At 41.1% G+C, this 27,477-nt stretch overlaps 1 protein-coding gene across 2 annotated transcripts; it reads left to right on the forward strand.

Annotated features, from left to right (window-relative positions):
* Positions 1-27,477, forward strand: FAS (Fas cell surface death receptor). 2 transcript variants are annotated; one of them, NM_213839.1, is given in 9 exon segments: positions 1-33; positions 13,421-13,580; positions 17,851-17,988; positions 19,125-19,233; positions 21,607-21,665; positions 21,804-21,890; positions 23,780-23,841; positions 24,835-24,856; positions 25,582-27,477. In NM_213839.1, coding segments are annotated over 9 exon segments (999 nt in total). In that variant the 5' UTR covers positions 1-3; the 3' UTR covers positions 25,914-27,477.

The following is a 27,477-nucleotide window of genomic DNA, read 5'->3' on the forward strand; positions in this document are numbered from 1 at the left end:
GCCATGTCCGGGATCTGGGTTCTCCTGTCACTGGTAAGTCCTCTCCTGCCTAGCGGGGGCCTCTCCCCGCTGGGTCAAGAGGTTGGCGCTTAGAGGAGCGCGCAGGACGCGCTCCGATGACCTTAAGGGGATGCGCGTGGGCGTCCGGGCTTGGCTGGTGTTTGGCAGTCTGGCTTTTCAGGGCTGCTAGGACTTTCCTTGAGGGCGAGGTCTCAGGAAACCGGGGAACGCGTCTTTCCTGGGGTTGGAGGAGAAGCGGCGATCCTGCGCGGCAGGCAAAACAGCACCGCGCGGCCCCAGGGGGCCCTGTTCGCGGCGCGGAGAGAGGTGGGAGCCGGGGGCAGGCGGGGACTTGGGATGTTTGGGGGTCGCCAGAGGGAGAGCCCTACCCGAGAGAGGAGGGGATCGTCTGGACAAGTCCTTACATGTCACCACAAAGGTCCTCCTCTGCGCGGGTGTATGTGTGAGCTGTGGGACGGTGAGAATATGAGCTCTCTGAAGACACGTTTTCTGAACGTGTCACAAATTTAGGGAGTAAATCAGTCCCGAGGCAATGGTTAAACCCGAGGCTTTGGACGTCACTGTTTCTTTCTTGAAAAGGTTATCTTGGGGCTGAATGCGCCTCAAGAGGTTTGTTTACCTTCTTATCACGACACAGAAAAAGAAACTGTTTCCCTTCCGGGAATCCCTCTCCTACCGATCGTAAGTCACGACCTTAGGTTTGGCCTTTATTTATTTATTTATTTTTTAACGTCCTGTTCTTCACTTTAGTTTGCTGAACTCGGGGAGGGAAGGAACCTTGCCCCCACTGCTCAAGCGGTGGTACCCACTGCCACCGCGCCTGCGCAGGGTGGCGAGCCTGGAGCCGGTACTTGGCCTAGAAGCCTAAGCAGCAGCCACCTCTTTTTGAGTCCCTGCCTCGGAAATGCCACCTTGATGGTCGCTAATTAAAGACGTTTGGTTTCATTTGAGTTCCAAATTCTCTGAAAGGCAATGCCTTCTTATTTTGCTGGCCCCACCAAAGTGCCAGGCACTGTGATAGAAGTGTTTATAAACGTGATCACAGTCAATTCTCAGCAGCGGCTGCAAGGTAAGGAAGATGTCCTCACATTCATTTTACAGATGGCGAAACGGGGTGCAGAAAGCTTAGGTAATTCGACCGAGTGCAACCAGTAAGTGGCAGAGCTGGAATTTAATTTAGGCCCAATTCCAAAGCCTGGGCATTTGTTGATTGCACCTGATGTCCAGATTACACCAAGAATTGAAAGGAAAAATCAGTGATGTCCGGAACCATCTTAGATTGGGGAGAAAAACAAAAGAATTCTCCCTGAATTTTTCAGAAATTATGTACCATATTTGGGCTCCTTTAGAAATTTCCTCCAAGAAAATTTAAGATTCAAAATTGAGAAACCATTTATGCAACCTCAGACCACACTCTTCTCTTTATCATTAACCGTGGCCTTATTGCAGTGTTAGTTGTTTTGAAAATCTCTCTTAGGTCTTGGGACAACAATGCTGGTAAGCATAGCAAAGGTATCAACGCCCAGAGCTATGCTTAACTTTTATACTTATAACATCTTTACCAGATGGGCAAGTTTAAAGCACCAAGGAGGAGTTCCCGTCGTGGCGCAGTGGTTAACGAATCCGACTAGGAACCATGAGGTTGCGGGTTCGCTCCCTGCCCTTGCTCAGTGGGTTAACGATCCGGCGTTACCGTGAGCTGTAGTGTAGGTCGCAGATGCGGCTCGGATCCCGCGTTGCTGTGGCTCTGGCATAGGCTGGCAGCTACAGCTCTGATTCGACCCCTAGCCTGGGAAACTCCATATGCCTCGGGAGCGGCCCAAGAAATAGCAAAAAAAAAGACCAAAAAAAAAAGCACCAAGGAAAGTGCTTTTCTAAAAGAATGCACACACGTGTATACAGACACATATGCATATATATATGTACATGTGTTTATATATGCATATTATTATAATACCTATAATATTGTGTATTAAATATAAATTAATAGTATAATATATGATATATGGTCTAAGACATGAAGATTTATTGAATAAAATATATCAATACAGATGTGTAAAAAAAAAATCTGACATATCCTTATCACCTAGATTGTCATTGTTTATCATTTTGTAACATATCCTGCATTTTTCTTTTCTAATATGACTCTTTTAAATTTACACAGAATCCTGTCTTACACCCACTGCTAGCCCAACTCTCTGTTCTTAAAGAAGTTTCCACACCATCCATTATGTCATCTTTTGTGTCTCCAGAAAATGCTTGTTTTTATGACTTTATACTTAGTAGTACTTACTTACTAGTCACAATAATAAATAAAATGGGGGTGGGAGTGCTAATTGCATGGAATGCAGAAGCAAGTTTGGCTTAATCGTGTCAACCAGCTGGAAGTAGATGGGCGGGAGCTGCCTATTTTTTCTTTTCCATATGTTCTCTAGTTCTGTTGTCTCTGGTGTGATCTGTAGTCAGTACATATCTCATGCTTCCCCTCTTTGCTTCTTTTTCTTTCCTTCTTGGAATTAGTTTTCCCTCCCCTAGTTTCTGGGTGTCATTTCCATGGCACCTATAATAAGTGCATTTGAACTCCCAAAACAATTCACAAATGTCTAGAGGACACAGAAAAAGAGTCAAATTTACTTTAGAAATGTGTGTGGGAAATAGCTGCCCTGCATTTAGTCCTGATAGGTTTTCTGCTGTAACATTTTGGTCTATGGTTAGGTGATTACTAGATGGCCATTGTCGTCTTTATTTCTTAGAGCAGTTGTCAAAATTATGGCAGAGGGAGAGAAGAGGGAAGTTGACAAAGAAACCAGTGTATTGATAAGTAATCATACAGAAGCGTTTGAGGGAGAAAATAAAAAACAGTTGTTTATTTATAGTTTAATCATTTTCCTTAACCCAGCCTAAGTAACATGAAATAGGCTCCAGTGTGTTTCTGTTTATTCTTGTGGTTAAGAGGTTTTCCTTATATCATAAAAGACTTGAAAATTCTTATGAATAAAATAAACCTATGAAATATAATTGAGAACATGAACAAGCAGAATGGAAAGACACGAATTTATAAATAATGTTAAGATTGGGATGCAAAAATGAAACCGATATAAGGAAACCCTCAGTCCCCCACAACTAGAACAATTAGATAAAAGAAAAATCTTCTATTACCCATCTCCATGATACAATTACCACCCTTAGTGGCAAATTAGGGTTTAGGTTAGAACACGTTTCTACTCTTGCGCTGAGTTTAGAGAAGGAAAAGGATGAAATAGACGCAAAGAGGACTGGGATTTGGGTGTTGTTTCTAAGTGTCTTTGGGATACTAGACGAGTAATTTATTTCTAAATAGTTCTTAATCACGTCAGTGTCAATCCTTCAAAGGAGTCTCTGGAAGGCTGCTCTCATGCTGTAGGGAAGCCAGATCACTATACCACAACTGCCAAGAACAGAATAATCATATTCTAAGAGATGATCAAAAACCTGAATAAGGAAATCCCCCACTTGAAAACCCCCAGTGACTTACTTGCCTTTTGGCAAATTACCTTAGGTTCCAAAAGTCCCTTAAATGAGCACATGTTTTGTAATAGGTACCAGAGACTTATTTACTTGTGATGAAAAATAATAATATAAAGATAATAATATATATAGCTTATTGCCAAAGAATTATTTGTAGAACCATTATAAGTACCGTAATGGATAGTATTGTATTACTTTCGCTGTGCGTGTGTGTTTGTGTGTGTGTGTCTATTCACGACAGTGGAGAAGCAGCATTTAACTATCTAATGAGTCCTTTTCATTTTCTGGAGGACCCTTGTTTGAAAATGAAAGAAGTAAAATGAATAAATAAACAAAATCAAATATTCTTAGCTTTTTATGTAGTTGGACTCCTGATACCAATTAAGTTTCTTCTATTTGGTCTTTGACAGGAACAAATAATTCAGATGATCTTGCCTACTTTTATGTTCTTTGAAGTGAGGGTATGTATAGTAAGGCCCAAATTAGAAAGCTGATCATTGTAAGACTGTTAACTTCACCTTCCTCAGAAAGAAATGAGCTCATCTTCCCCTTTGATCACAACTCCCTTCTTGATTTGAAGTGAGCTTTTGTGCAACCAAGCCATCCTCCACCTCTGTGCCCTTAGAAGTAGCAGCCATTGCTATACTGGACACATGCCCCCAAATTGTAAGAAATTATACATTTTGAGTAAGGTCAGTCTTGTAAATTAGCAAATCTGACTGTAGATTCAATCAGCAAATGTACTCAGCCCAGCACAGCAAGCAAACCTATTGTACATAAGTTTGGGTAAGCTGTGAATTGAAATAAACTTGGAAAATTAGAATAAACTTTGCTTCAGAGCCATTAGCATCAGACTGTTCTATAGTCAAGTGATGAGACATTATGGATTTAGTCCCCTCTGTGTTCTGGGAGGCAATAAAAACATGGGATGTGAGGAACGTCAATACTTTTGATTTCTGAGGTCAGAGATCTTGGAAAAAAGAGTGAGAGAGACAGCTTGAGAGAGAGAGAGAGAGAGAGAGAGAATAAACTCAGAACATGTGTTGTAAGGCTCTTGCCCCTTGCCCAGGATTGAGCTTTGGTTTTTAGCCATCTTCATAAGAGGATCCTTGTTCCTAGTAGATTTCTTTGACATGAATGTCTGTATGCAGTTAGGCTTGGTTTCAAAAATTAGGCTTGCACTGCCCTAGACTATGTTTTGTCTGCTCTGCATGGAATTGACTCATGTAGTATGTATGTATGAAGGTATGTATTTTTAATATTAGTTGCCACCACCTAGAGGTTGGAGGATTTTGGTTTCTCTTGAAAAGTGGGAGATCTGGGCCCACATGCCCCGACCCCCACTCTGGTTCCAATGGCTGCCCTCCCTGTGGTCCACGTGGCTCTCTCCACTTTGACAAGCCCCTCCCACACTTTGTTGTCTGTTCTACCTGGATGCTTTACTCCTGTGTTACCCCTGTGGCCCCTCTAGGATTTAAGAACTCTGGAACTTGGGTTTAGGACTTGGTAGACCTCCCACTACCCATCTCCTCTACCGAAGATGACATCTCTTCTTTTCAGGTTTATTTTCGGAAGGGTCATTCTTTTTCCATGAAAAGTCAAAATATGATTGGCAAGTGCAGAACACATTTGCTGTTCATCTTTAACACTCTTACCTTCTCACATGTAAGTGTCATCACCGGCTAAGGTCATATTTTGCTTCTTGCAGCCCAGTTGGTCTTCAGCTGGGGGGAGCATCCAAATAATAGGGGTACTTGTGGGAGATAATTATGAGGCGTTCCCCATTCCGACAGATCCTACTCTTTAGGTCTGCGTGGGACCTACACATTTTTTATTTTTAATACATCATGACATGATTCTGATGTCTTTCAGGGCTTTGAAAACTATTTTTCTTTTTTCTTTCCTTTTTAAAAATTGAAGTATAATTGATTTACATTGTGTGTTAACTTCAGGTATACAGCGAAATGAATCAGTGTATCTATATACTTTTCAGATTCTTTTCCATTATAGATTATGACAAAATATTGAGTATGATTCCCTGGGGTCTACAGTAGGTCCTTGTTGGTTGCCTATTTTCTATATGGTAGTATGTATATCCATTTTTTGAACTCTATTACTAAACTCAAAATCTATTCCCAGATGAAATTCTCTGGGGCTCCTCATTTTATTTTATTTATGGCTTCCTTCAGTCACGGGTCTTGATTCATTCACTTACTCCCACTGCCTCAAATATCTCTCCTGGTCTTCCCAGGAACTGGCCTTAAGAAAGAAAGAAGATGTTACTGAAATAAGATTACCCTTGTGTTTTTGTTTGTTTGTTTGTTTTATACCTGCACCTGTGGCATATGGAAGTTCCTGGGCCAGGGGTCGAACTGGAGCTACAGCTAAGGCCTGTGCCACAGCCACAGCAGATCCAAACTGTATCCACTGCCTATGCCATGGCTTCTGGTAATGATGGATCCTTAACCCACTAAGTGATGCTGGGAATTGAACCTTCATCCTCTCAGAGACTACATTAGCTCCTTAAATCACTGAGCCATGATCAGAATTCCTACCATGTGTATTTTTTGTGGGGGGAGCTTTTTAGGGTCACACCCTCGACACATGGAAGTTCCCAGGCTGGGGTCAGATTGGAACTACAGCTGCTGGCCTATACCATAGCCACAGCAATTGGGGATCCAAGCCGCATCTGCAACATACACCACAGCTCACACCACAACACCTTAACCCACTGAGTGAAGGCAGGGATCGAACCCACATCCTTATGGATCTTAGTCAGGTTAGTTAACCACTGAGCCACTAAAGGAACTCCCATGTGTATTTTTATTTATACATTTTGGGAGCAGAAAAAAAGAATGACTGGAAACTTCACTTATCTCTTTCATGTAGAAAATTTTATTTTTATTTCAGTTTTTCAAAAACATACCTACTACAAAATGTCATCACTATTTCCTTACCTTTTTTTTTTTTTTTTTTTTTTGCCTGTGCCTGTGGCATATAGAAGTTCCCAGAACCAGGGGACAAACCTGTGTCACAGCAGTGACAAGGCCAGATCCTTAACTTCTAGACCACCAGAGAACTCCATTATTTCCTTACTTTTTGCACAAATATATTAGAGACACATTATATAGTCAGAAATGGTCAACTGTGTCTTTCTAGAATTTCTTTCCCCTAAAGTGTTGATAAGTAGTCAAAAGTCTAAAAAGAACTAGTGTGTTGCCCCAGTTGTATCCTAGGCAGTAGGGGACAGGGAAATATCAATCCCATGGTGGGCCCTGTAAGACTGGAAATAAGTCCAGTTTCCTGTTGGCCCCTGAAGATAGCAGTTCTGAAGAGCATTTGCAATCTCTTGTCTCTTTAGCTCAGTGACAGTTCAAGAGGGGAAACCGTTGTGCTCAGCTACAAGGGTTTCCCAAGTGTGTATGCACCTCAGATCTGGAATCTGAAGGAATCAAGAGGTAGCGGTTTGGACCTGTATTGGTTTCTTGTGGTGCTGTAAGAAAGCACCACAAACTGGGTGGCTTCAACAACGGAAATTTGTTTTCTGTCAGTTCTGGAGGCTAGAACAGGATGCTGGCAAGTTTGGTTACTTTCAAGGACCCTGAGGTAACTGTCTGCTCCACGCCTCTTTCCTTGGCTTGTAAACGGCCTTCTTCCTGGGTCTTCACATCCTCTCTCCTTTATTTGTGTCCAGATTTTCTCTTCTTATAAGAACACCAGTCATATTGTATTAGGGCCCATCCAAGGACCTCATTTTAAGTAATTTCCTCTTTAAAGACCCTGTGACATTCTGGGGTACCTGAGGTGAGGACTTCGACATAGGAATTTGGAAGTAAGGGAGACGTGGTTCAGCCCATGAGAGTCTGAATCTCCTGAGCTGGCTGCGTGGCCAGTTACAGCACCAGTCTGGGGCATAGCTTCCCCTACGGCGCTTGGGTTGGGTCATCTCTCAAACTCTTCACCACTGTTACTGGAGACCTTGAATCAGCTTGGATGTGCAGAGTCAGTCTGAAGTCTGTGCTCAGTATTGAAACATCTTACCAATCGTTCTAGGCATCTGCCTGCTTATTCTTGCTGTTTCAAGGGCTGCCATTTTTTCACCGCCAAACGCCTTTTTTTTTTTTTTTTTCAGATCTGCTTTTTAAAATTCTTTTCCTGTGTGCTTTGAACTTTACTAAGCACAGAAAAAAAAATGTGATTTTTTTTTTTTAACTTCCTTTTCAAATCCTAGCTCATCTCTGAGGGTCAGTTGCCTCACTGCTTCTTTGCAGTAATCCTAATGGGAGTCTCAGTTTCTTCCAGTAATTTTTTTTAATTCAGTCACTGTGATGTTACTTGATTTGTAACTGCCACATTAGGTCTTGGGGGTTTATGATTCCTGGGAACATATGGAGAGCTTGTGCCTGGGGGTCGGTCATCAATTTCTGGGCCTGGCCATTCCTGCTTCATGTCTTCTGTGTAGTGACTGGAGTGGCTGTAAAAAGTGATTCATCACAGATGCAGATAAGTAATGAAAATCCAGCTGTTCTGTCAGTTTTTCATCATCCCATACAAAAGACCAACTCTTATGTTGTCCTTTTTCTAAGAGTTTCAGAGTGAACAAAGGCAAAGATCGATCATAGGATAGGAAAACTTCCGGTTCCTAACTATTTGTGCATTGTAAATCCCCACCCCTGCAAGAGACTACACCCACAGTGGCTATCATGGCTGTTTTCAGAAACTCAGTGCCCACATTGAGGAAGGGAATCTAAATTCACTGCCTTCTCAGGCTGCAGAGCAGGACTGGGAAGTTTCACCTTCCCTGCCAGCTAGAACCCCGGCCTGGTCAGTCTGGCTAGAACTTTCCCAGACTTAGAGGGCTTAGGACTGACTTCTGCTTTTCAGAAAGTTCCTGCCAGATACCCTTCACCTTCAACATGCATATGCTCTGAAGGTTCATTGTATTAATTGGTAGGATTTGGGTAAATTAGATACCCTTCTAATGTGAGTGAGCCTCAGCCAGCTGAAGGCTTCAGTAGAACAAAGGCTGAGATCCTCTAAGGAAGATGAAATTCTGCCTCCAGACTGCCTTTGAACTTGAGCTGCAGCCCTGTTCTGACTCCCCAGCACACTGGCCTACCCTAGCAGCACATTCTGGACTTGCCAAGCCTTTACATTTGTGTGAATCAGTTCTTTAAAATCAGTCAATCTCTCTTTTCACACACACACACACACACACACACGCACGCACGCACGCACGCACGCACACACACTACTGATGCTATTTCTTTGGCAAATCCTGATAATATACTTCATTTACATATAAACTCTGTGAGAGCTGAGTTTTTATCTGTTTATTGCTCTGTTCCCAAATATCTGTCTGGCACATAGTAGGAACTCAACAAAGTGTTTATTATTTAAATAATTGATTGATGTATTAGCTATTATTATTCCCAATATAAAATTGAAGTCTCTCTGACTTTTTCATCTTTGTTATGATGGAGATTTTAAATTAATTTCATTTCTTTTTTCTCCCATTTGGTTATCATTTGCCTTAGTTTAATTCACTTTTCAGAATTTATTTTTTGGCCTTTTCAGCTTTTTTGAAAAAAAAAAAATTTCTTGAGCATTCTAATCATTTAGTTCTTCATGGGTTTCCTGCCTTGTCACCGTCAAAAACACCCCGGTTTCTGCCTGGAGAGTTTGTGTCAAATCTTTGCATACTGCAAACTTGAGCTAATGCAAAAAATACAACTTTAAAAAATACAAGATGTATGGAGCCTTGCTTCCATCATATCATGCTCTTCAGACTTCTCTCAACATAGTTCTTTTTTTTTTTCAATCAACATAGTTCTTTGGTGCTGGACTAAGTAGGAAATGTTTCCAGAAATTCAACTCTGTGAAGCAAGTGTGATCATATCTGCTCTCTGGCCAGTAATATTTGTGTCCTTCACGGTTCTACTTCATATTTCTCAAATTCTGAATGTATTTTGGACAGTGGGTTTTGATTTCCAGTCCATAAACATCAAAACTAAAACACAATGAATTAAAAGATACATTTCTTCTAGACAGCTCCAGAAGATTGAGTATATGCACAGTTTTGTTAGAAATAGCACTAATATAACAATCCATAAATATGAAATGGACTGCTCCCCTGAGCGCTTGATCATTTAAATCAGGAATTATAGACCTGCTTGTAATATTGTCGCATGAATATTGGATGAAATTACCATACCGAGGAGGATGGGCCCAGTAGCCATAGAGGATACATACACACACACACACACACACACACACACACACACACACACACTCACATACTATTGGGTATCAACTTGGAGCGCCTTCAACTTGTCAATTTTGGCTAGTCCAATTTCGGATCAAAAAAATCTCTTTGAGTTTGAATCTGTGTCCTTTTCTTCACCTTTTGGTGAAAAACCATAATAGAAAAAGAAAAGCAAGTAATATTTCACTGTTAACTCCCTCTTCACAGTAGCAGAGGCAGCTGAGGATAGAAAGGAATTGTTCCTTCTCAGCTTGCTTTGGTTTGGTTTCCCATTGCCTGGAGTAAACAGGACTTACTGATTTCCTCTGGCTATGGAGAGATTTGTCTACATTTGCTTGAGAAGCTTCATGTGCTGGCGATGTCTGGAATGTTACATGGTTAGTATATTCAATCCCTGACTGTCAAATAGAACAAATTATGGCATAAAGATCCTGAAAGGTGAATGACTTTTATTTGAAAGCCCTTCCCATCTTAGCAGTGAACACTTTTGTGGGATTTCAATCACATTATTCCTTCCTAACATGTCTGATTCAGTTACTATTCATCAGCTATTGATTCTCTGATCTAGAAGGGGGACAAGCAAAATGACAAGATGACTTTCTGTAGAGAAAATAAGTGGGGGAACTATCATCCTGAAAAGAGAAATTGGTACTAATAACTATCTTTTGTTCAAAGTTGCTTGTTATGCTATAGAAAAGGATCACAGATGGAGTTCTGGTTGTGGCGCAGCAGAAATGTATCCAACCAGTATCCATGAGGATGCAGGTTCGATCCCCAGCCTTGCTCAGTGGGTCAGGGATCTGGCATTGCCATGAACTGTGGTGTAGGCTGACAGCTATAGCTCCGATTCCACTCCTTAGCCTGGGAATATCCATATGGCACAGGTGTGGCCCTAAAAAAGAAAATAAATAAATAAAAAGGAAAAAGAAAAAGATTGTAGATCCCAATGTGTTTTTAAGAGTCATGCAAATGTAACGTTAAAAAAAAAAAATCCCCAAATGATTAACACATTACAAATAGCACACCCTTGTGCAAATCTTCTTTTGGAAACTTAACATTCATTTTCGATTGTAATCAACATTAGTCGTCTCTGTATTCACAGAACCAGACACAGAGTAGGTGCTTAAGACGTGTCTGTTGGGTTAAAGAGGCAGTGGCTGGATAGTGAAGATAGCACATGTAGGCTTAATTCCTCTGATCTGTGTACCAGTTCCAGTTCTCCTTTACATAGAATAGTTCATGTATAAAACGTCAGCTCTCTTTTATGGTGAGTTCCCCTGTCTCTTGGGTGAAAAGAAAAAAAAACACCATAATAGGAGTCAGGAGACTTAGACAAGTGCTAGTTTCCTACTTGTACTCATGAGCGACCCTGGACAAGTTAGGTATTTTCTCGATGTTTTGGTATCCTTTTTCCTCCTGGAGTCTCGATATTAGAAATGCATCTTTAAACGCATCCATCTCAGGAGGAAAACATGGCAACCACATTTCCTTCATCCCTTCTTCCTTGGAGGTCCCATGGTACCTTGTGACTTAAAGGAATTGCAGGCTTTTGTGACAAAGGGGAAAGGGCTAAAAGAGAAGAGGTGGGGACTCCTGTGGCAATAATTTATACACGTAGAATAGTTAGTTCTCTTGACCCAGAAGATGGCAGTGTTATTATTACTATACCAAAAAATAGAAAATACAATATATGCCATGAAAACTTTGAAAAATGACCTTGAGACACAGACCCTCAGAACTGATAGTTTAAAATTTCTAGATGCTTGGTGATGAATTTACATATTCCCCATAAGATGAAAGATTATTTGAATTTGTGTTTAAATTTTTGTAATTTTTGTTTTTCTTTTTACAGCCACTCCTATGGCACATGGAAGTTTCCCGGACTGGGGTCAAATCAACACTGCAGCTGTAGTCCTACCCACACCCACAGTAAACATCGGATCCACATCTAAGCTGCATCTGCAAACTATGCTGCAGCTTGCAGCAATGCTGGATCCTTGACCCACTGAGTGAGGCCGGGGATCAAACCCATATCCTCACAGAAACTATGTCAGGCTCTTAACCTTAGCCTACTGAGTCACAATAGGAACTCCTTGAATTTGTGTTTAGAGAGACAAACAATACACGCTTAGGAAACCTGAGAAAGGGATCAAGCAGACGCTACCCTCAAATGCTTCCATACATGGGGGAGGGGGCTCATTTTTCAAAGGAGCTCAAGTCTACAACTAAGATAAATTTGACACAATGTCACTTAGACCTGTGGGGTTTTGTCTTCAGAAAAAAGGAACCAATAATAGATTAAAGGTCGGTCCTCTGTTAGGAGAAGTTCATTTTTCCTGAGTAGAAGTGAAGAAAATCCTGTTGAATGTGTTGTATGGTTGGATAACCAGGAAGGATTTTATTGAAACTGTAGATTCTGTGGCTGCATATAAAAAGGGAAGAAACAGAACATGCTATACGCTAAGTACCAGGAGAAGTTATCACTTTTTATTCTCAATAACCCTGCAAGATAGAAAGTACTCCTGTCACTTGCAGGCCAGGAAATTGAGGATCGGTGAGGTATGTAACTTGCCTAAAATCGGTGTTGGTAGCAGAGCTGGGATTCATACCATCATCGTTTTGAAATTTTGTGTTTTTTTCCTGCTCTGCTATGTTGTTCCCCGCTGGAACTTTACAAAAATAACAATGACTAATAATAAATAATAGTAATACTATTTACTGGGCACCTATTTACTTTGTGTCAGGAATTGTGCTAAGTGCTTTAAACACATTATTATTATTATTATTATTATTATTATTATTATTATTATTTTGTCTTTTTAGGGGCACACCCACGGCATATGGAGATTCTCAGACTACGGGTTTAATCGGAGCTACAGTTGCAGGCCTGCACCACAGCCACAGCAACGCCAGATCCAAGCCGTGTCTGCGACCTACACCACAGCTCATGGCAACACCGGATCCTTAACCCACTGAGTGAGGCCAAGAATCGAACCCTCAACCTCATGGTTCCTAGTCGGATTCGTTTCTGCTCCACCACGACAGGAACTCCAAGCACATTATTTATTTAATTATCACAGCAAACCTATGAAGAAGAGAATTATTTCCACTTTTTTTTTCTTTTTTGGCATATGGAGTTCCCAAGTCAGGGATCAGATCTGAGCCACAGTTGTGACCTACACTGCAGCTGCAGCAACGCTGGGTCCTTTAACCCACTGTGCCAGGCCAGGGATGGAACCTGTGTCCTGGTGCTGCAGAGATGCCACTGATCCCATTGTGCCACAGCAGGAACTCCTATTTCTGCTTCTTAGACAACAAAGCAGAAACTTGGGAAATTTAAGTGACTTTCCCTCCAGTCATAAGGCTGAGAAGTGGGAGCCATGTTCACTTTCGAGGCCAGGAGCTATGGCTCCTGCCATCCCTGATGCTATTTCCTGGGTGGTCTGGACTGTCCTGCAATTGATCTGCTCCTTTTTTTTGCAGATGATACAGCGGAAAGATGGAGCCCATATTGATTTTGCCTGTGCACAGCAAGGGAAAGACGGCCATGTGGGTAGCTTAACACCTGTGTATTTAGTTGCTTAGATCGGAAGTCAGTAAAATTCTCTTCATGCTTTTCTTTTACAGGTATTTACCTGTATCGCTGGACCACTGTCTAAAGGTGATGATGCCCAAGTGACTGACCCCGATTCTGAGATGGTGAAACTGAATATTACTAAAAGGGAGTCTGAGTGCCCGGAAGGCCAGCATCGTGAGGGTCAATTCTGCTGTCAGCCATGCCCTCCTGGTAGGTTATACAGAAAACCCAGCAATTAGAATTAAAATCAGGGTGAGGCGTAGCATGTAGTAATAATGAAGAGGATATTTTTAGAGCATTTGGTTCTCCTGCATTATGGCATGACTGGGAAGAAAAAAATATAACATTATTTTTCCAAGACCATTATTTTTCTCTATCACACTGGTTTGATACAAATATGAGTAGATATAAGTTATGAATGACATGTACCTCAGCAATGAGAGGGTTTATCCATTGAGCTCCATTTTTATTAGCAAAAGAAGACTCATTTGTGGATATTAAAACTTACCACATCAGAACCGGTTAGAATATACCTAATAATTGTGGGGCTCTGAAAACAAGAGACTTCCATTCTTAAGAGCTGTGTCTCAGAGTTCCCATCAAGGTGCAGTGAAAACAAATCTGTCTAGGACCAAGAGGTTGTGGGTTCGATCCCTGGCTTTGCTCAATGGGTTAAGGATCTGGCGTTGCCATGAGCTGTGGTATAGGTTGCAGATGCAGCTCAGATCTGGCATTGCTGTGGCTCTGGCATAGGCTGGCAGCTATAGCTCTGAATCGACCCCTAGCCTGGGAATCTCCATATGCTGCGGGTACAGCCCTAAATTAAAGCAAAAAAAAAAAAAAAAAAGTGTCTCAGTACTTTCCTTCAATCAGAAAGTCTCTAAGAAAGCTGTTCGTCCTAGCACTGAAGCCTGCAAAATCTATCTGCATTTTACAGCGGAATAACTAGGTGAACTAGAAAAGCAATGGACAAAAACCGACAATTTTTAACAATCAGTATTATGAAAGGCAAACCAATTTCAGATTGAAAATCCTTCAAACACTAGCACATTAGAAACTAAGTCAAATGCAGTTGTGCAGGCTGTATTTTTCCAGCGTGGAGTAGTGTTGATTCTATTGTATACAGATGTATGTTCATTGTGAAGGGAGACAGGAAGATAAAGGAAAATAGCACATGGGCATATGCGATTCATTACTAGAACCCTAAAGGATGGTCATAGGTTTCATGTTTGGCTTTCCAGGTTTCCAGCACTCGAGCTGCTAAACAGGCATGGCCCTGTTTATAAGAAGATTCTACTAGTCTCTTCACCTCCTTTGCAGGTTTTGATAACCCTTATGAAAAATCTCTCATAATCCAACTTGTTTATACTTAAGCCTATTTGCATTTACTCTTCCCCAAACAGGAATAAAGAATAGTTTCCTGGCTTTTTTTGGTTTTGGTTTTGGGTTTTTTTTGTTTTTTGTTTTTTTTTGTTTTTGTTTTTTTTTTTTTAGTAACTTGCTAAGCACCACCTATTTGTCCAATGAATTGTGACCTTTACTCATATTCTTAAAACCTAAAATGCAAATTAAAATAAAGATAGTATGTTTTGCATATTCCTATGGGAGAAGGGAAAAATCAATATTGGGTGACAATCGGAGATGGTCTTTTACAAAGTCCTAAATTAGAGAAAAGGAAAAGGCAATGTAACGGGTTGACCTGCATACATCGGCAGTTAGGGTTTTGGCACCCAGATGGGCATACAAAGTAAATAATTCCCCAGTAGAGCAATCCCAGGAATGCAAACGGGGACGCTGTGACTTCAGAGCGGGTTGTGGGACCTTGTTCAAAAGGAGAAGGCAAAGCAAGTGAAGGATCACGCTCTGGGACACATATTCTCCAGCGCAGCAGAGGAGCTGTTGGGACTGTGAGATGAAGGAATAGAAGCAGGACAGAGCCCGACTTCAAGGAGCTTCCAGTCTCAGAATGTAAATTTGATGATGCTTTGGAACGAACCACTTCCAAAGTTTTATCTTAGTTTGTAACATGGTAGCTGAAATCTTTACCAGGCAGATATTGAATAGTGTCTATTAACTCAAGTTCTGGCATCAGACTTGGTTGCAAATTCTCCATCTGACATTTATGGAATGACCAACTGATTTTGGTTTGCCTGAGACTTCCCCAATTTTAGCACTAAAAGTCCCACATCCTGGGCAAATGAGGATGGTTGGTCCTAAAGCTAATTACCAACAAGCTTCATGTCCTTGGGAAAATTACTTGATCTCATTGAGTCTGGTTCTTTAACTATAAAGTAGAAATGATAATAGTTCTGGGAGTTCCCATTGTGGTGCAGCAGAGATGAATCTGACTAGGAACCATGAGGTTTTGGGTTCAATCCCTGGCCTTGCTCAGTGGGTTAGGGCCTTGGCATTGCTGTGGGGTATGGTGTAGGTCACAGACGTGACTTGGATCATGACGGAAGGTGTGGCCCTAAAAAAAAGCCAAAAAAAAAAAAAATAGTTCTGACCTTTATGATTGCTGTGAACGGGAATAGAAAAATGTCAATAGTGTTTAGCAGAGGGCTTGGCTCAATAAATGTTAGTCTTATCTTTTATTGTTACTGTTACAAGAATTATTATGGATCTGATGGATTCACGTCTATTTACCTGCCTTCTTTTGGGTGGAAAAGAGTCAGTGAAACCTAGTATTTGTGATGGTTTTGTAACATATTTCTTATGAATGGCAAGGATTTACTCTTACTGAGGAATTCTCTTTTCAAATTTAATATTGATGTCCAATGTTCCTTCTTTCACCTTCTCTGTATACTAATCTATTAATCTGTTTTTGTTTTTGTCATGGAATCTGCAATGAGACTATTCTCTGAAGTCATGTAAAGTAATTGTCTGAAATGTTATAATGAATTTGCTTTGAAAAGGCAAAAAAAGGAGTTCCCATTGTGGCTCAGTGGAAATGAACCTGACTAGTATCCATGAGGTGCAAGTTCGAGCCCTGGCCTCCCTCTGTGGGTTAAGGATCTGGCTTTGCCGTGAGCTGTGGTGTAGGTCTCGGATGCAACTTGGATCCTGCTTTTCTGCAGCTGTTTTGTAGGCTGGCAGCTGTAGCTCCGATTTGACCCCAGGAACATCCATATGCCAAACCTGTGGCCCTGGAAAAAAAAAAAAAAAAAGGTGTTCCCCAGTGGCCTAGCAATTAAGGATCCGGCATCGTCATCACTGTGGCTTGTACTTGATTCTGCATGCCTTGGGCTCAGCCAAAAACAAAAAGAAAAAAAAAAAATGCTGTCTCTCACATACCTGGAAGAAATAGCATAAATTATTTTTGCTGTACCTGCAAGAGGGGCATATTAGACTTTGCATCTTCTTTTTAATTAGTTATAGCAGAGTCACTAGTCATGCTTTTCTCTTTGAATCCTCTTTTGTATTTTCTATCTCTTTGGATAGAGATATGTTCCCTTACCTAATCTAGCTTTACCCATTGCACTTATCACCACTTGGCATCTTGTATTTATTTGTGCATTTCCTGCTTTTCCTTTGAGAATGTGAAGTCTTTGTAGATTGAGGCTTTGTCTTATTTCCTGCAGTACCTCCACATCCTCAAAAGTGTCTGACGCACAATTGGTATTTAATAAACACTTCTTAAATGAATTTTCCAGAAGGCATTGTTGCATAATGCTTACTGATAGCAATCTAATGACTCATTTTACTTTTAAAGTAAATGAAAGCAAATGCAAATATGATTTAAAATTGTGCATGTTAAGCTAGCAAACCTTATAATAAATTTTGTTAGAAATAGGTTCATGCTTGCACCTGAACATGTACTCTGTCCCTTAATGGCAAAGGAATAGAAAGAAAGGGGGGAGAAAAGGGAACTGCAAGCACTTTACTAGGAGGATCCTATCTAGTTCTGACTTAGCCATGCAGAAGTATTATTATCTCCATCACTTGCATGAAGAAATTTAGGCTTCGCGAGATTAGGCTCTTTGTTAAAGATGTTATTGCTATTAAGGATTTGACCAAAGTCTTTAGAACTTCAACTGTTCTTTTCCTTATGCAATGCCATCCTTGTCAGGATTTGTGAACTTTGGAAATTAAGAGGAGAAGTCAGAGCAAGGAGAATTGATTAATTTCAGTGGCCAGTAGAACCCCTATCTACCAACTTTCTCTCCTCCCCAAAATGTTGGTAAGGGCATCTCTGCCAGCGCCTTTGGTCATCCTAATCTCTTTTTTACATGCACCTATCGTTAGTCATCCTATTTCTGTAGGCATATTCCTCGGTGACTCCTTTAGCTTTTGTTTTGGGAGAAATTCTGTCTCTTGACATGATTTTTACAGCAACCTCCTCCTCCCATATTTTTATTTCACTAGCTTAGCCCCTCCACATCTGTGTTAGTGGTGTTTTATTATCATCTCTGCATACTTCTCATGCTTTTGCAGACCCACCTTGCATACAAATGTTTGCTCCTTTTCTTTTCTTGGGCAGGCAAACGGAAACATGCTGACTGCACAAGCCCTGGTGGTGCACCACAGTGTGTGCCTTGCTCTGAAGGGGAGGATTACACAGACAAGAACCATCATTCTTCTAAATGTAGAAGATGTAGAGTTTGTGATGGAGAACACGGTAAGTGTCTTGAAAACAGTCAAAAGGGATCAATCGTGGTACTGCATGCAGCACCAGTTTATAAACTGTCTGAAATTGGGACCTATTCTGGCACTACAATGGCCTATAGGAAGGGCAGGATGGGACTGGTTGGGGGGCAGCATGACCAGGTACTGAGCGCATCACTGATCTAGACATTTATGAGTCAAATCTAGGCAATTCTCCCGGATGTAGGAGAATGACTAAATGGAAACTTGGTGAACAGGGTTCATCAGCTCCAATCAAAACTGCAGGGGCTTTTGTCTTCCTGCCTTGATTTATGCTTGCATAATGGCTCATGTTCTTGGCCAGAAAGAGCTCTGAAGCTGCAGATACAAAGACAGAGAAACCCGAGAGCTGGGTGGGTTGTTTTCCCTTCTGGGGGGATCTGGTTTGACCCAATAATTCCAGCTGGGTACCTGAGTTTTTAGGGATATTCCAGTCTATCCTGTGGGTTCAGATTAAAATATAGGGAACAGTTATATTTTAATATAAATAATACAATATAGAATGTGCATTATATATTATATATCTAAATTATTATATATATTTAATAGAAATATAACAGTTTTGTTAGACATCAAGAACTCTTTGAACATAAAGCTTTTCTTGTCCCTATTCAGGCTCTAAAGCAACGTTTCTCGATCCTGGCTGTACATCAGAATCACATAGGAAGCTATGAAAAATGCCAAGCATTTAGAGCAATTAAATCAGCACCTCTAAGTGAGGGTTTGGGCCTTGATCTGATTGCCTAGGTCTGGAGGAGGGCCTGACATTCTGCATTTCTAACAAGCTCCTGGTCCATGTTGCTGGTCTATAAGCCTTACTTTGAGTAGCCCGGCTCTAGGCTAGAACAGGAGAGCCATTTAAGCACAGGTGGGGTTGTCTGGGTTGCTGGATCGTCTGTCAACTTAAAACTCTGCTAAGAGATTTCAACCCTTTCAACCTGGGGTTGCCTATTTTGCATTTAAATGCCAGCTGTGTTATTAAGAGCATGAGGGTGTGACTACAGATATAAGCACTGGATCTCAAAAATCCATGCAGCTCCTGTCCATCCTTTTCATCGTCCATGCACAAATTACCTGCTCTAATTAATAGTCTGCAAATTGGTTTTCTAGGCCTAGAAGTGGAAAAAAACTGTACCCGGACCCAGAATACCAAGTGCAGATGTAAACCAAACTTTTTCTGTCACACTTCTCAATGTGAACACTGTAACCCTTGCACCACGTAAGTTTTAGTCTTTCTTTGATTAAATCACTAGGCATATCTTGAGAGATAATGATTTCCTAAGGGGAGGCAATGCTGGCTAGGAGTCAAGAATTTGGGTTCTAGTCTGGCATTGCCTCTGAGCAATTAGATAACCATTTCTTCACCCAAACATCTAATCGCCAAACATTTATTGAACACTTCCCATGTGCTTGATACTGTGCTGGCTGCTCAAGCCAACAATATGAGCAGACATGTGCCTGGCATCGAAGGTCTAAGGCTAGAGGCAGAGAGCGTTAAGAAGAGCAATGGTTATTGTGTCTGCAACACAGACAGTCTCTTGGTGGCAACTAGAGACTTGTGCTCAGGGTGTGACAGATTATATAGGGAAACCTTTCAGCTCTGCCTGGGGAGAGAGTGAAAGATAAGACACATGGCTTAAGTCTTCTTTTTTTTTTTTTGGCTGCACCCACGGCACATGGAAGTTCCTGGGCCAGGGATTGAACCTGCACTGCAGTTGCTGCAGCAATGCTAGATCCTTAACCCACTGCACCACAAAGGAACTTCCTACATGGCTTAAGTCTTGAAGCAAAGAAAAAGCCTCACCAGGTGTACATGGATGGGAAGGACATGTCAGACAGGAGAACAGCAGCTGCAAAGAGAAAAGAGAAAGCTCTGGCACCAGAGGACCTGCCCGGAGTGTAGGAAAGACTGGGAAGGAACCAAGGCCAGATCATGAAGGGCCTGTCTTTCATGCTAAAGAGCTTGGTTTTGACCCAAAGTCAGAACACTTGAGTGTACATTTCACTTTTCTTCTGATTAATTGAGTGATTTTTGAGCAGATCATGTAACATCTCTGAATTTCGGTTTCCTCACTCATAGAATGCAAATAATATTCATTTGTCCTATTGGCCTCATTTCTTTGAAGAACAAACTGGGAAATAGGTGTTGCAAAAATAGCTTTTGCTTTGTAAGATGCTGTTTCGTATAACTAATAAATTTGAGGGATTATATGCTTGTGCTTCTCCTTAAACTTGTAATTTATCTTAGGAAATTTTTAAGGGTTCACCTAGTAAACTTGAAAAGTAGGGACATGATACCTTATGTCCCTTATTTACTAGAAAATTTAAATTATGTGCAATTAACCTAGCCTCCCCCTTCTAGCCCCAAGTGTCTGAGAGTACCATCGTGAAGATTGCAGAAGCAGGGACTTGGGGTGGGGTGGGGAGGAATTTACATAGTAAAATAATGATGATGATGATGATGATGATGATGATGATAATTCTAAATACTTCATAATTTCAATTTAATTTTCTTCTCACAATAACCCTTTGAGGCAGGTGCTATTGTCTCCTTGTTATTGGAAAGCTCATGGTGGTTAAGTGACTTGCCCAAGCTCACTAGTTAGAGAATGGGCAAAGCCAAGCTATAATGCAGACAAGTGGTCAGTGTTTAGGTGTCTGAAGAAAATCCTTCAGGGGCCTTTTGAGTGTCCTACTCACCACCTGATGCTAAAAGGGGAAACATTTAAGGGCCAGCTGGGTAGACTCCCTAAGTAGCATCCTGAGCAGTGACTATTATCTGGCCATTTTACTGCTCTGTGGGACTGTTTTGCAATTGCTTTTGGCAATTTATGCTTTTAAGAGCACAATTTATTACTGATTTAAAGTTTATTGTATCTATTTCATCATCTTCTCATATGTTATTTTATTTATTTATTTATTTTGTCTTTTTAGGGCTGCACTGGCAACATGTGGAAGATCCCAGGCTGGGGTCAAATTGGAGCTGTAGCTGCAGGCCTAAAACACAGCCACAGCAGCTTGAAATCTGAACCAAGTCTGTGACCTACAGCACAGCTCATGACAATGCCAGATCCTTAACCCACTGAATGAGGCCAGGGATCGAACCTGCCACCTCATGGACATTAGTCAGGTTCGCTACCACTGAGCCACGACAGGAACTCCCTCTTACATGTTATTTTAATACCTTCCTCTACCTCAAGTTATTTTAAATCAGAGGTTTTTTTTTGATATTTTTCATCTAAACATCCAAATTATGTTATTAATTTGCACCACTGTAGATGCTCATGTAGAAATATTTGAGGGAACATATTTGCCAGAGATGCAGAAATGAATAAAATAGCCCTGGATTTATAGTGTATTGTTGAAAATGGTCAAGGAATCAGTGGGAAAAGAATCTGAAAGAGAATGGATATGTGTGCATATATAACTGAATCATTTTGTTGTACAGCCGATATTATCACAATATTATAAATCAACTATACTTCAGTAAAACTTCAAAAAAATGGGGAAAAAAGGCAAAAAGAAAAGAAAAGAAAATGACCAAGCAATCAGTCCACCAGGCCTTTTAAATTTTCTCTGTATTTTTTACTAGGTGTGAACATGGAGTCATTGAGAATTGCACACCAACCAGCAACACCAAATGCAGAGAAGGTCATTATTTCTTTTTATGATTATAGTCTTTCTCCCAGTCCTACTGTAGAATGTGCAGAAAGGCCAGTCCCTTCTGATTTTTAATCTTAAAGATTGTTTTAATCTTAAAGATTTCTTACTTTCCTATACTGTGTCCAGTGTTCCAATCTGCAGGATCCAGATCTAACCTACACTGGTTATGGGCCCTCCTGATCCTCATTCCCGTACCTGCACTGGTATACAGGGGTAAGTTCTTAACTTTGTTCAAACTGCAGATTGAAGTAACTTGGGAAGTGGTTGTTCACGAGAATCCCCCTCTGTCCCTTGCTTATAAGGAAGTTCCCCCCAGGTAGGCAGCTCTGTTACAACATTAAATTCCTGCCTCTGAGTGCACCCCTAAGAGTTGATAAGACCCAATGATGTTATCTCTCACCTATTGTTTTTGAGCAGCCATTCTGGGGCACTGATGGGGTAACCCCATCCTCCCCAGGAACAAGGATAGTTTCACTCAGGCAGCAGCCGAGTTGGCCAAGAATCAGAAGTAGTCCTTCACTCTACATTGAGATCATCCCTTGCATAAAGAGAACTCATGAAACCAGGGCGTTACTGAGAAAGGCTTTTCAGGGGACTCTTGGATAAATTCCTGCCTCTCTGTGCCTCCTCTCCCTTGTCCAGATTCCATGCCTTTTGATCATTTCTCTACCTTAAAATACTGTGGCAATACATTTTATGTAAGCATTCCTTAGTAAAGGTAGCAGGTAAGTCAAAATTGGGTGTAATTATAATTACTCTAGAAAAATCCCTTTAGAGCAGTCTTACAATACAAGGTGGAGCCAACTCTCAAAAACATTGAGGCATCCAATTTTTCCTTTTCTGTTGGAACAAGTCACTGTTTCTCTAGGGCAGCTGAAGATAAAGAGGTGCCCTTGCCTTTAGAGGTTGTTGAGCTAAAATATACGTACTCAGTGTTTCACCACTTTAATTGTGCTTGAAGACAGAGACTTCTTTCTTTTACCTCCTACTGTCTTCAAGGCATATGCTCATTGAGTGTATATATTACCAAAGTGAGGTCCAGCTGCTCACCGCTCTGAAGCCAATAAAGAGGCAACGCTGGTGGAAAGTTTGCTTCCTTTAAAGCAACCCAGGAAGGAGACCAGTCTGGACTCCTGTCTGAAGGCCAACTCCCCTCCCCTCGCCTGGTTGTTGGCTTCCAAAATAAAGCCAACTTTCCTTTCCACCAGCGTTGCCTCTTTATTTATTTATTTATTTAGTCTTTTTTTAGGGCCGCAACCACAGCATATGGAGGTTCCCAGGCTAGGAGTCCAATTGGAGCTGAAACCGCTGGCCAATGCCATAGCCACAGCTAAAGCAGGATCTGAGCCTCGACTGTGACCTACATCACAGCTCACGGCAATGCCAAGCCCTTAACCCACTGAGCAAGGCCAGGGATGGAACCCGCATATTCATGGATACTAGGTGGGTTCAGGTTCGTTACCTGCTGAGCCACGACAGGAACTCCTCTTTATTGACTTTAGAGTGGTGAGAAGCCGGGCTCTTCTTTCAGCCCGAACCTGCTTTTGGTAATGCACATATTTGAATTATTTGGGAGAGTGTGTACCTGAGTTTCTGGGCTTTAAATGCCACTCCATGGCAAACTGATGTTGACTTTCCATAGCCTATGGCGTCTGTGCCCTGCTGGAGACATGCCACCCAGCTCCAAGCCTACAAGAGGGAGTGGTGACGACCATACAATGTCAAAAGACAGCTCCAGTCTAGGCTAATGTGTGGTAATTAGATGGCTCCTTTAAGATGTAACATGTGTATATATATATAACTAAATCACTTTGTTGTGTAGCAGCAATTAACACAATGTTGTAAATCTACTTCAATAAAACTTTAAAAAATGGAAAATAAAATAAAATGGCAAAAATGGCATATCTCAAGACCACTTGACCTGGTGGGATCAAATTTTCAAAATCAGGATAAATCTGCCTCTTATGGTGCTGGGTCACTTTGAATTTCAATAAATGAATTTCTCCTTTCCTCTCACACTTCTCTTAGTCTGAGTGTATGTTCTCATATGCTTCCCACAAGGCTGAGACCTGAGTCTGATAGAAATTTCTTGGATCTTTCAGAGGTGAAAAGACGGTGCAGAAGAAAAGAGAATGGTTACCAGAAACCTATCACCTCAAATGTTGTAAGTGTCAAAATGTGCATCGGCTTTCTTAAAAAAAAATAGGGAAAGTAGTAATTCAATTTTTTACTTGCTACCTTTAAAAAAATCGAACATTTATTGTGTTTGTGTGTGCATGGGCCAGAGGGGCATCAAAAATGAATTAAGGAGATCCAGTTGTGGCTCAGTGGGTTAAGAATCCGACTAGTATTCATAAGGATGTGGGTTCAGTAATCCCTGGCCTTTCTCAATGGGTTAAGGATCTGGCGTTGCTGTGAGCTATGGTGCAGGCCAGCAGCTGCAGCTCTGATTCCACCCCTAGCCTGGGAACTTGCATATGCTGAAGGTACGCCCTAAAAAGACAAAAAAAGAAAGAAAAGAAATCAATATGATGGAAAATAATTTCAACATAAAACTATTTTATTGTGTCAAAAATTTGAATAGGAGTTCCCATCGTGGCTCAGTGGTTAACGAGTCCAACTAGGAACCATGAGGTTGCGGGTTCGATCCTTGGCCTTGCTCAGTGGGTTAAGGATCCGGCATTGCCATGAGCTGTGGTGTAGGTCGCAGATGCAGCTTGGATCCCGTTTTGCTGTGGCTGTGGTGTAAGCCGGCGGCTACTGCTCTGCTTAGACTCTTAGCCTGGGAACCTCCATATGCCGAGGATGCAGCCCTAGAAAAGACAAAAAAAATTTGAATGGTTTCAGTAAGGAAAGTTTTAGAATGATTAGGCTTACTGTGTTTATTTTCATGAGTCAATATAAAGAATAATTTCAGCACATTTCCTGAATTTCTTAGGTTCCTTGTCCATGTAAAAAAATAGGCCAATATTTCTTAATTTCTGGTGAGGCTGGAAACTTTCAGAATAAAAATTTGAATGGTGAAAGTCACTTGGTCTAGCTACCTTTGTATCTCAGGTAACTATACTTCAGTAGTAAGGAAGACTTAGAAGATTACATTTAGAATAGTCTAAATGTATTTCTCTTTCCCTTATTTGCTCCATTTTTTTCTCCCCAGGAAGAGGTGCCAATGATAAAAGGTAAGGCTTTGATCATTTTATTTCATAGAGATGGCTTCCTTAGGAGTAACAGGGTTGTTAATTTCAGTGACCTATTGTGGAGTCTTGCTATTCCTTGAGACTAGAATTCTTCCTGCTCACCCTCAGGGTTTATTCCATGGTTTGTTTAAATGTGTAAGTAATGCTCATAGCTAAAAACAAATCAGTAAGACCCTGTATTCTGAGGCTTAAGAACATTTTCCTTCATGAGCAGTTAGGTGTATGACAGAACTCAGGCCAAAATCAACACAGAGGCTAATGTGAATTGTGGACTCTGTCATTGGTGTATCCTAGTTCTGTAACAACCATCATGATTCTATTCAGTGCTGTTCTTTGACCTGTGACTCGGCAATAAGATGGTCATAAACTCTTTACCTGCCTTTTAGATTTGTGGGTCATGAATCATCAGATCCCTAAGGGATGTTAGAGGTGTTCTTTTCCAGCCCTCTAACCTTAGAGATGAGAAAAGAAGACACAGGGAGTATGTATCTTGCCCAGGTCACAGAGCAAATGACTTGGGGCCACAGGTGGACCTGGAATTGGCACTCAAGGTTGTTTCTGTTCTGGTTTTTCCCTGATCAGCTCTTTAGATCTCTGGGACTTACCGACATTCTTAAGTACAATAAGAGGAGAAATAAACATGGTTTTCAGTAGGGGGTCTTTTGTTGAGCAGAACAAATTTTCAGAGATTGTTCTCCATTTTTCAGACGTTGACTTGGGTAAATATATCACCCGTATTGCTGAACAGATGAAAATAACTGAAGTTAAAGATTTCGTTCGGAAGAATGGTATCGAAGAAACCAAAATAGACGAGATCATGCATGACAATCCCAAAGATACAGCTGAACAGAAAGTCCAGCTGCTCCGTAATTGGTATCTCTACCATGGGAAGAAAGACGCCTATTGCACTTTGATTCAAGGTCTCAGAAAAGCCAAACTTTCTGCTCTTGCAGATAAAATTAATGATATCGTCCAGAAGGATGTTACTAGTGAACAAGAAAATGCAAACTCCCAGAATGAGAATGAAAGCTTGACCTAGAGTGAAAAACAACTAACTCAGTTCTGAGAACATACTAAACAGAAAGATTAATGCTCGAATTACGTTCTTAGCAGCTGCTGGCTGTAAACATCGCTTGGTTTTTTTTACTGGATGTGTTTTCTTTTTTTATTAATTAGATTTGCAGGGATAATATATTTACAGGCTTTGAACATCCCATGATTCTGACTCCTTCAAGGATGCTTAAAATCTAATTGGGAAGACGGACACGGTTAAGAGTGAATACGATGACGTGTTCAGTGAGCATCTAAGAGTATATGTGAAGGACAGAAGACTGAGATCATGCTCGATATCTCACATATGATTCTGTGTGAAGGTAACTAATGCAGTAAATTCAAGTACCTAGCCCCTGGCTGACTGCATTCAGTGAATCAGTCCCTGCGACTTTTTTGCTGCAATGTCACAATCACTGCCTCTAAACAACCTCCCTAGCATTGTTGGTGAAAGTTTGCATAGACATCTGAATGCAGAGTTTAATAAGGTTCTACCTCAAAGATCTTTGCACAGATTTCCCAGCATTTTGTTGTGAAATATTTCAATTTTGAAATCACATAGAAAATGCAGACTCAGTTATAATGCTTGAATGTTAGGTATTTGTTTGACACTTTACTGGATCAAGATAATCCACCTCTTAGGGATCCAAACATTTTGATTGGGAAGAATTACTAGAGCATGGCGACGTCTCCGTTTTCTCCTTGATGTGCACTTTGACAGCCTGTGCCCCGCCCCCAGATCTGGAAAGACTGCCTAAGAAGCTGCTCTTAGAAACAGCTAGCTTGGTTTGGAAAGCCTAACAGCCTGCTCTTAATTAGTCTTAGAGAGTCCTAGATAGCTTTGTGGCAAATTGTAAATCCAGGTCTACCACCCAAGCTGATGAGACAGATTCTTATTTGGCCCCGTGCCCCCCAAAAGATGTTCAGTAACTCCCAGTGTTTTCTTGTTGCAGAGGCAGCTTATACACAGCAAAAGTGAAACCTGTCAGGTTTTAGGAATTGCTCTTGTTATTTCCTGCAGCTTCTTAGACAGACAAGCCCCTCTCCCCACTATCACTTCTATACTTTAACGTTTGAACACTTTTGAAAGTTTGTATTAAAATGTGACTTTTTTTTTTTTTTTTTTTTTTTTTTGCTTTATAGGGCTGCGCCCACAGCATATGGAAGTTCCCAAGCAAGGGATTGAATTGGAGCTACAGCTGTCAGCCTACACCACAGCCACAGCAATGCGAGATCCGAGCCGTGTCTTCGACCTACACCACAGCTCAAGGCAACACTGGATCCCCAACCCACAGAGTGAGGCCAGGAATCAAACCTGAATCCTCATGGATACTAGTCGGATTTGTTTCTGCTGCTCCACAATGGGAAATTCCAAATGTGAATTCTTAATAAATGCTATTTATATGTATATAGCTGTAAAGTGAAGATTGTTATAAGCCAAAGCAAATCTCAGAACTTAGCTAAAGAGCTACCATTGGTGGAAGGTGGTTCCCCCTTATGTGTGGAAATTTGAAATAGGTAAAAGTATTTAATTAAAACCGTATTGTTTTGGA

This window comes from Sus scrofa, chromosome 14 (assembly GCF_000003025.6).
Source record: "Sus scrofa isolate TJ Tabasco breed Duroc chromosome 14, Sscrofa11.1, whole genome shotgun sequence".
Taxonomy (NCBI): domain Eukaryota; kingdom Metazoa; phylum Chordata; class Mammalia; order Artiodactyla; family Suidae; genus Sus; species Sus scrofa.

Excerpts from the sequence above, each read along its gene's own strand:
- FAS (XM_021072073.1), top strand. The coding sequence starts at position 13,025 with ATGGAACCTGTGTCCTGGTGCTGCAGAGATGCCACTGATCCCATTGTG. Across the intron at positions 17,989-19,124 it reads AGTTTGTGATGGAGAACACG|GCCTAGAAGTGGAAAAAAAC; the intron begins GTAAGTGTCTTG and ends TTGGTTTTCTAG. Across the intron at positions 24,857-25,581 it reads AGAGGTGCCAATGATAAAAG|ACGTTGACTTGGGTAAATAT; the intron begins GTAAGGCTTTGA and ends TCCATTTTTCAG.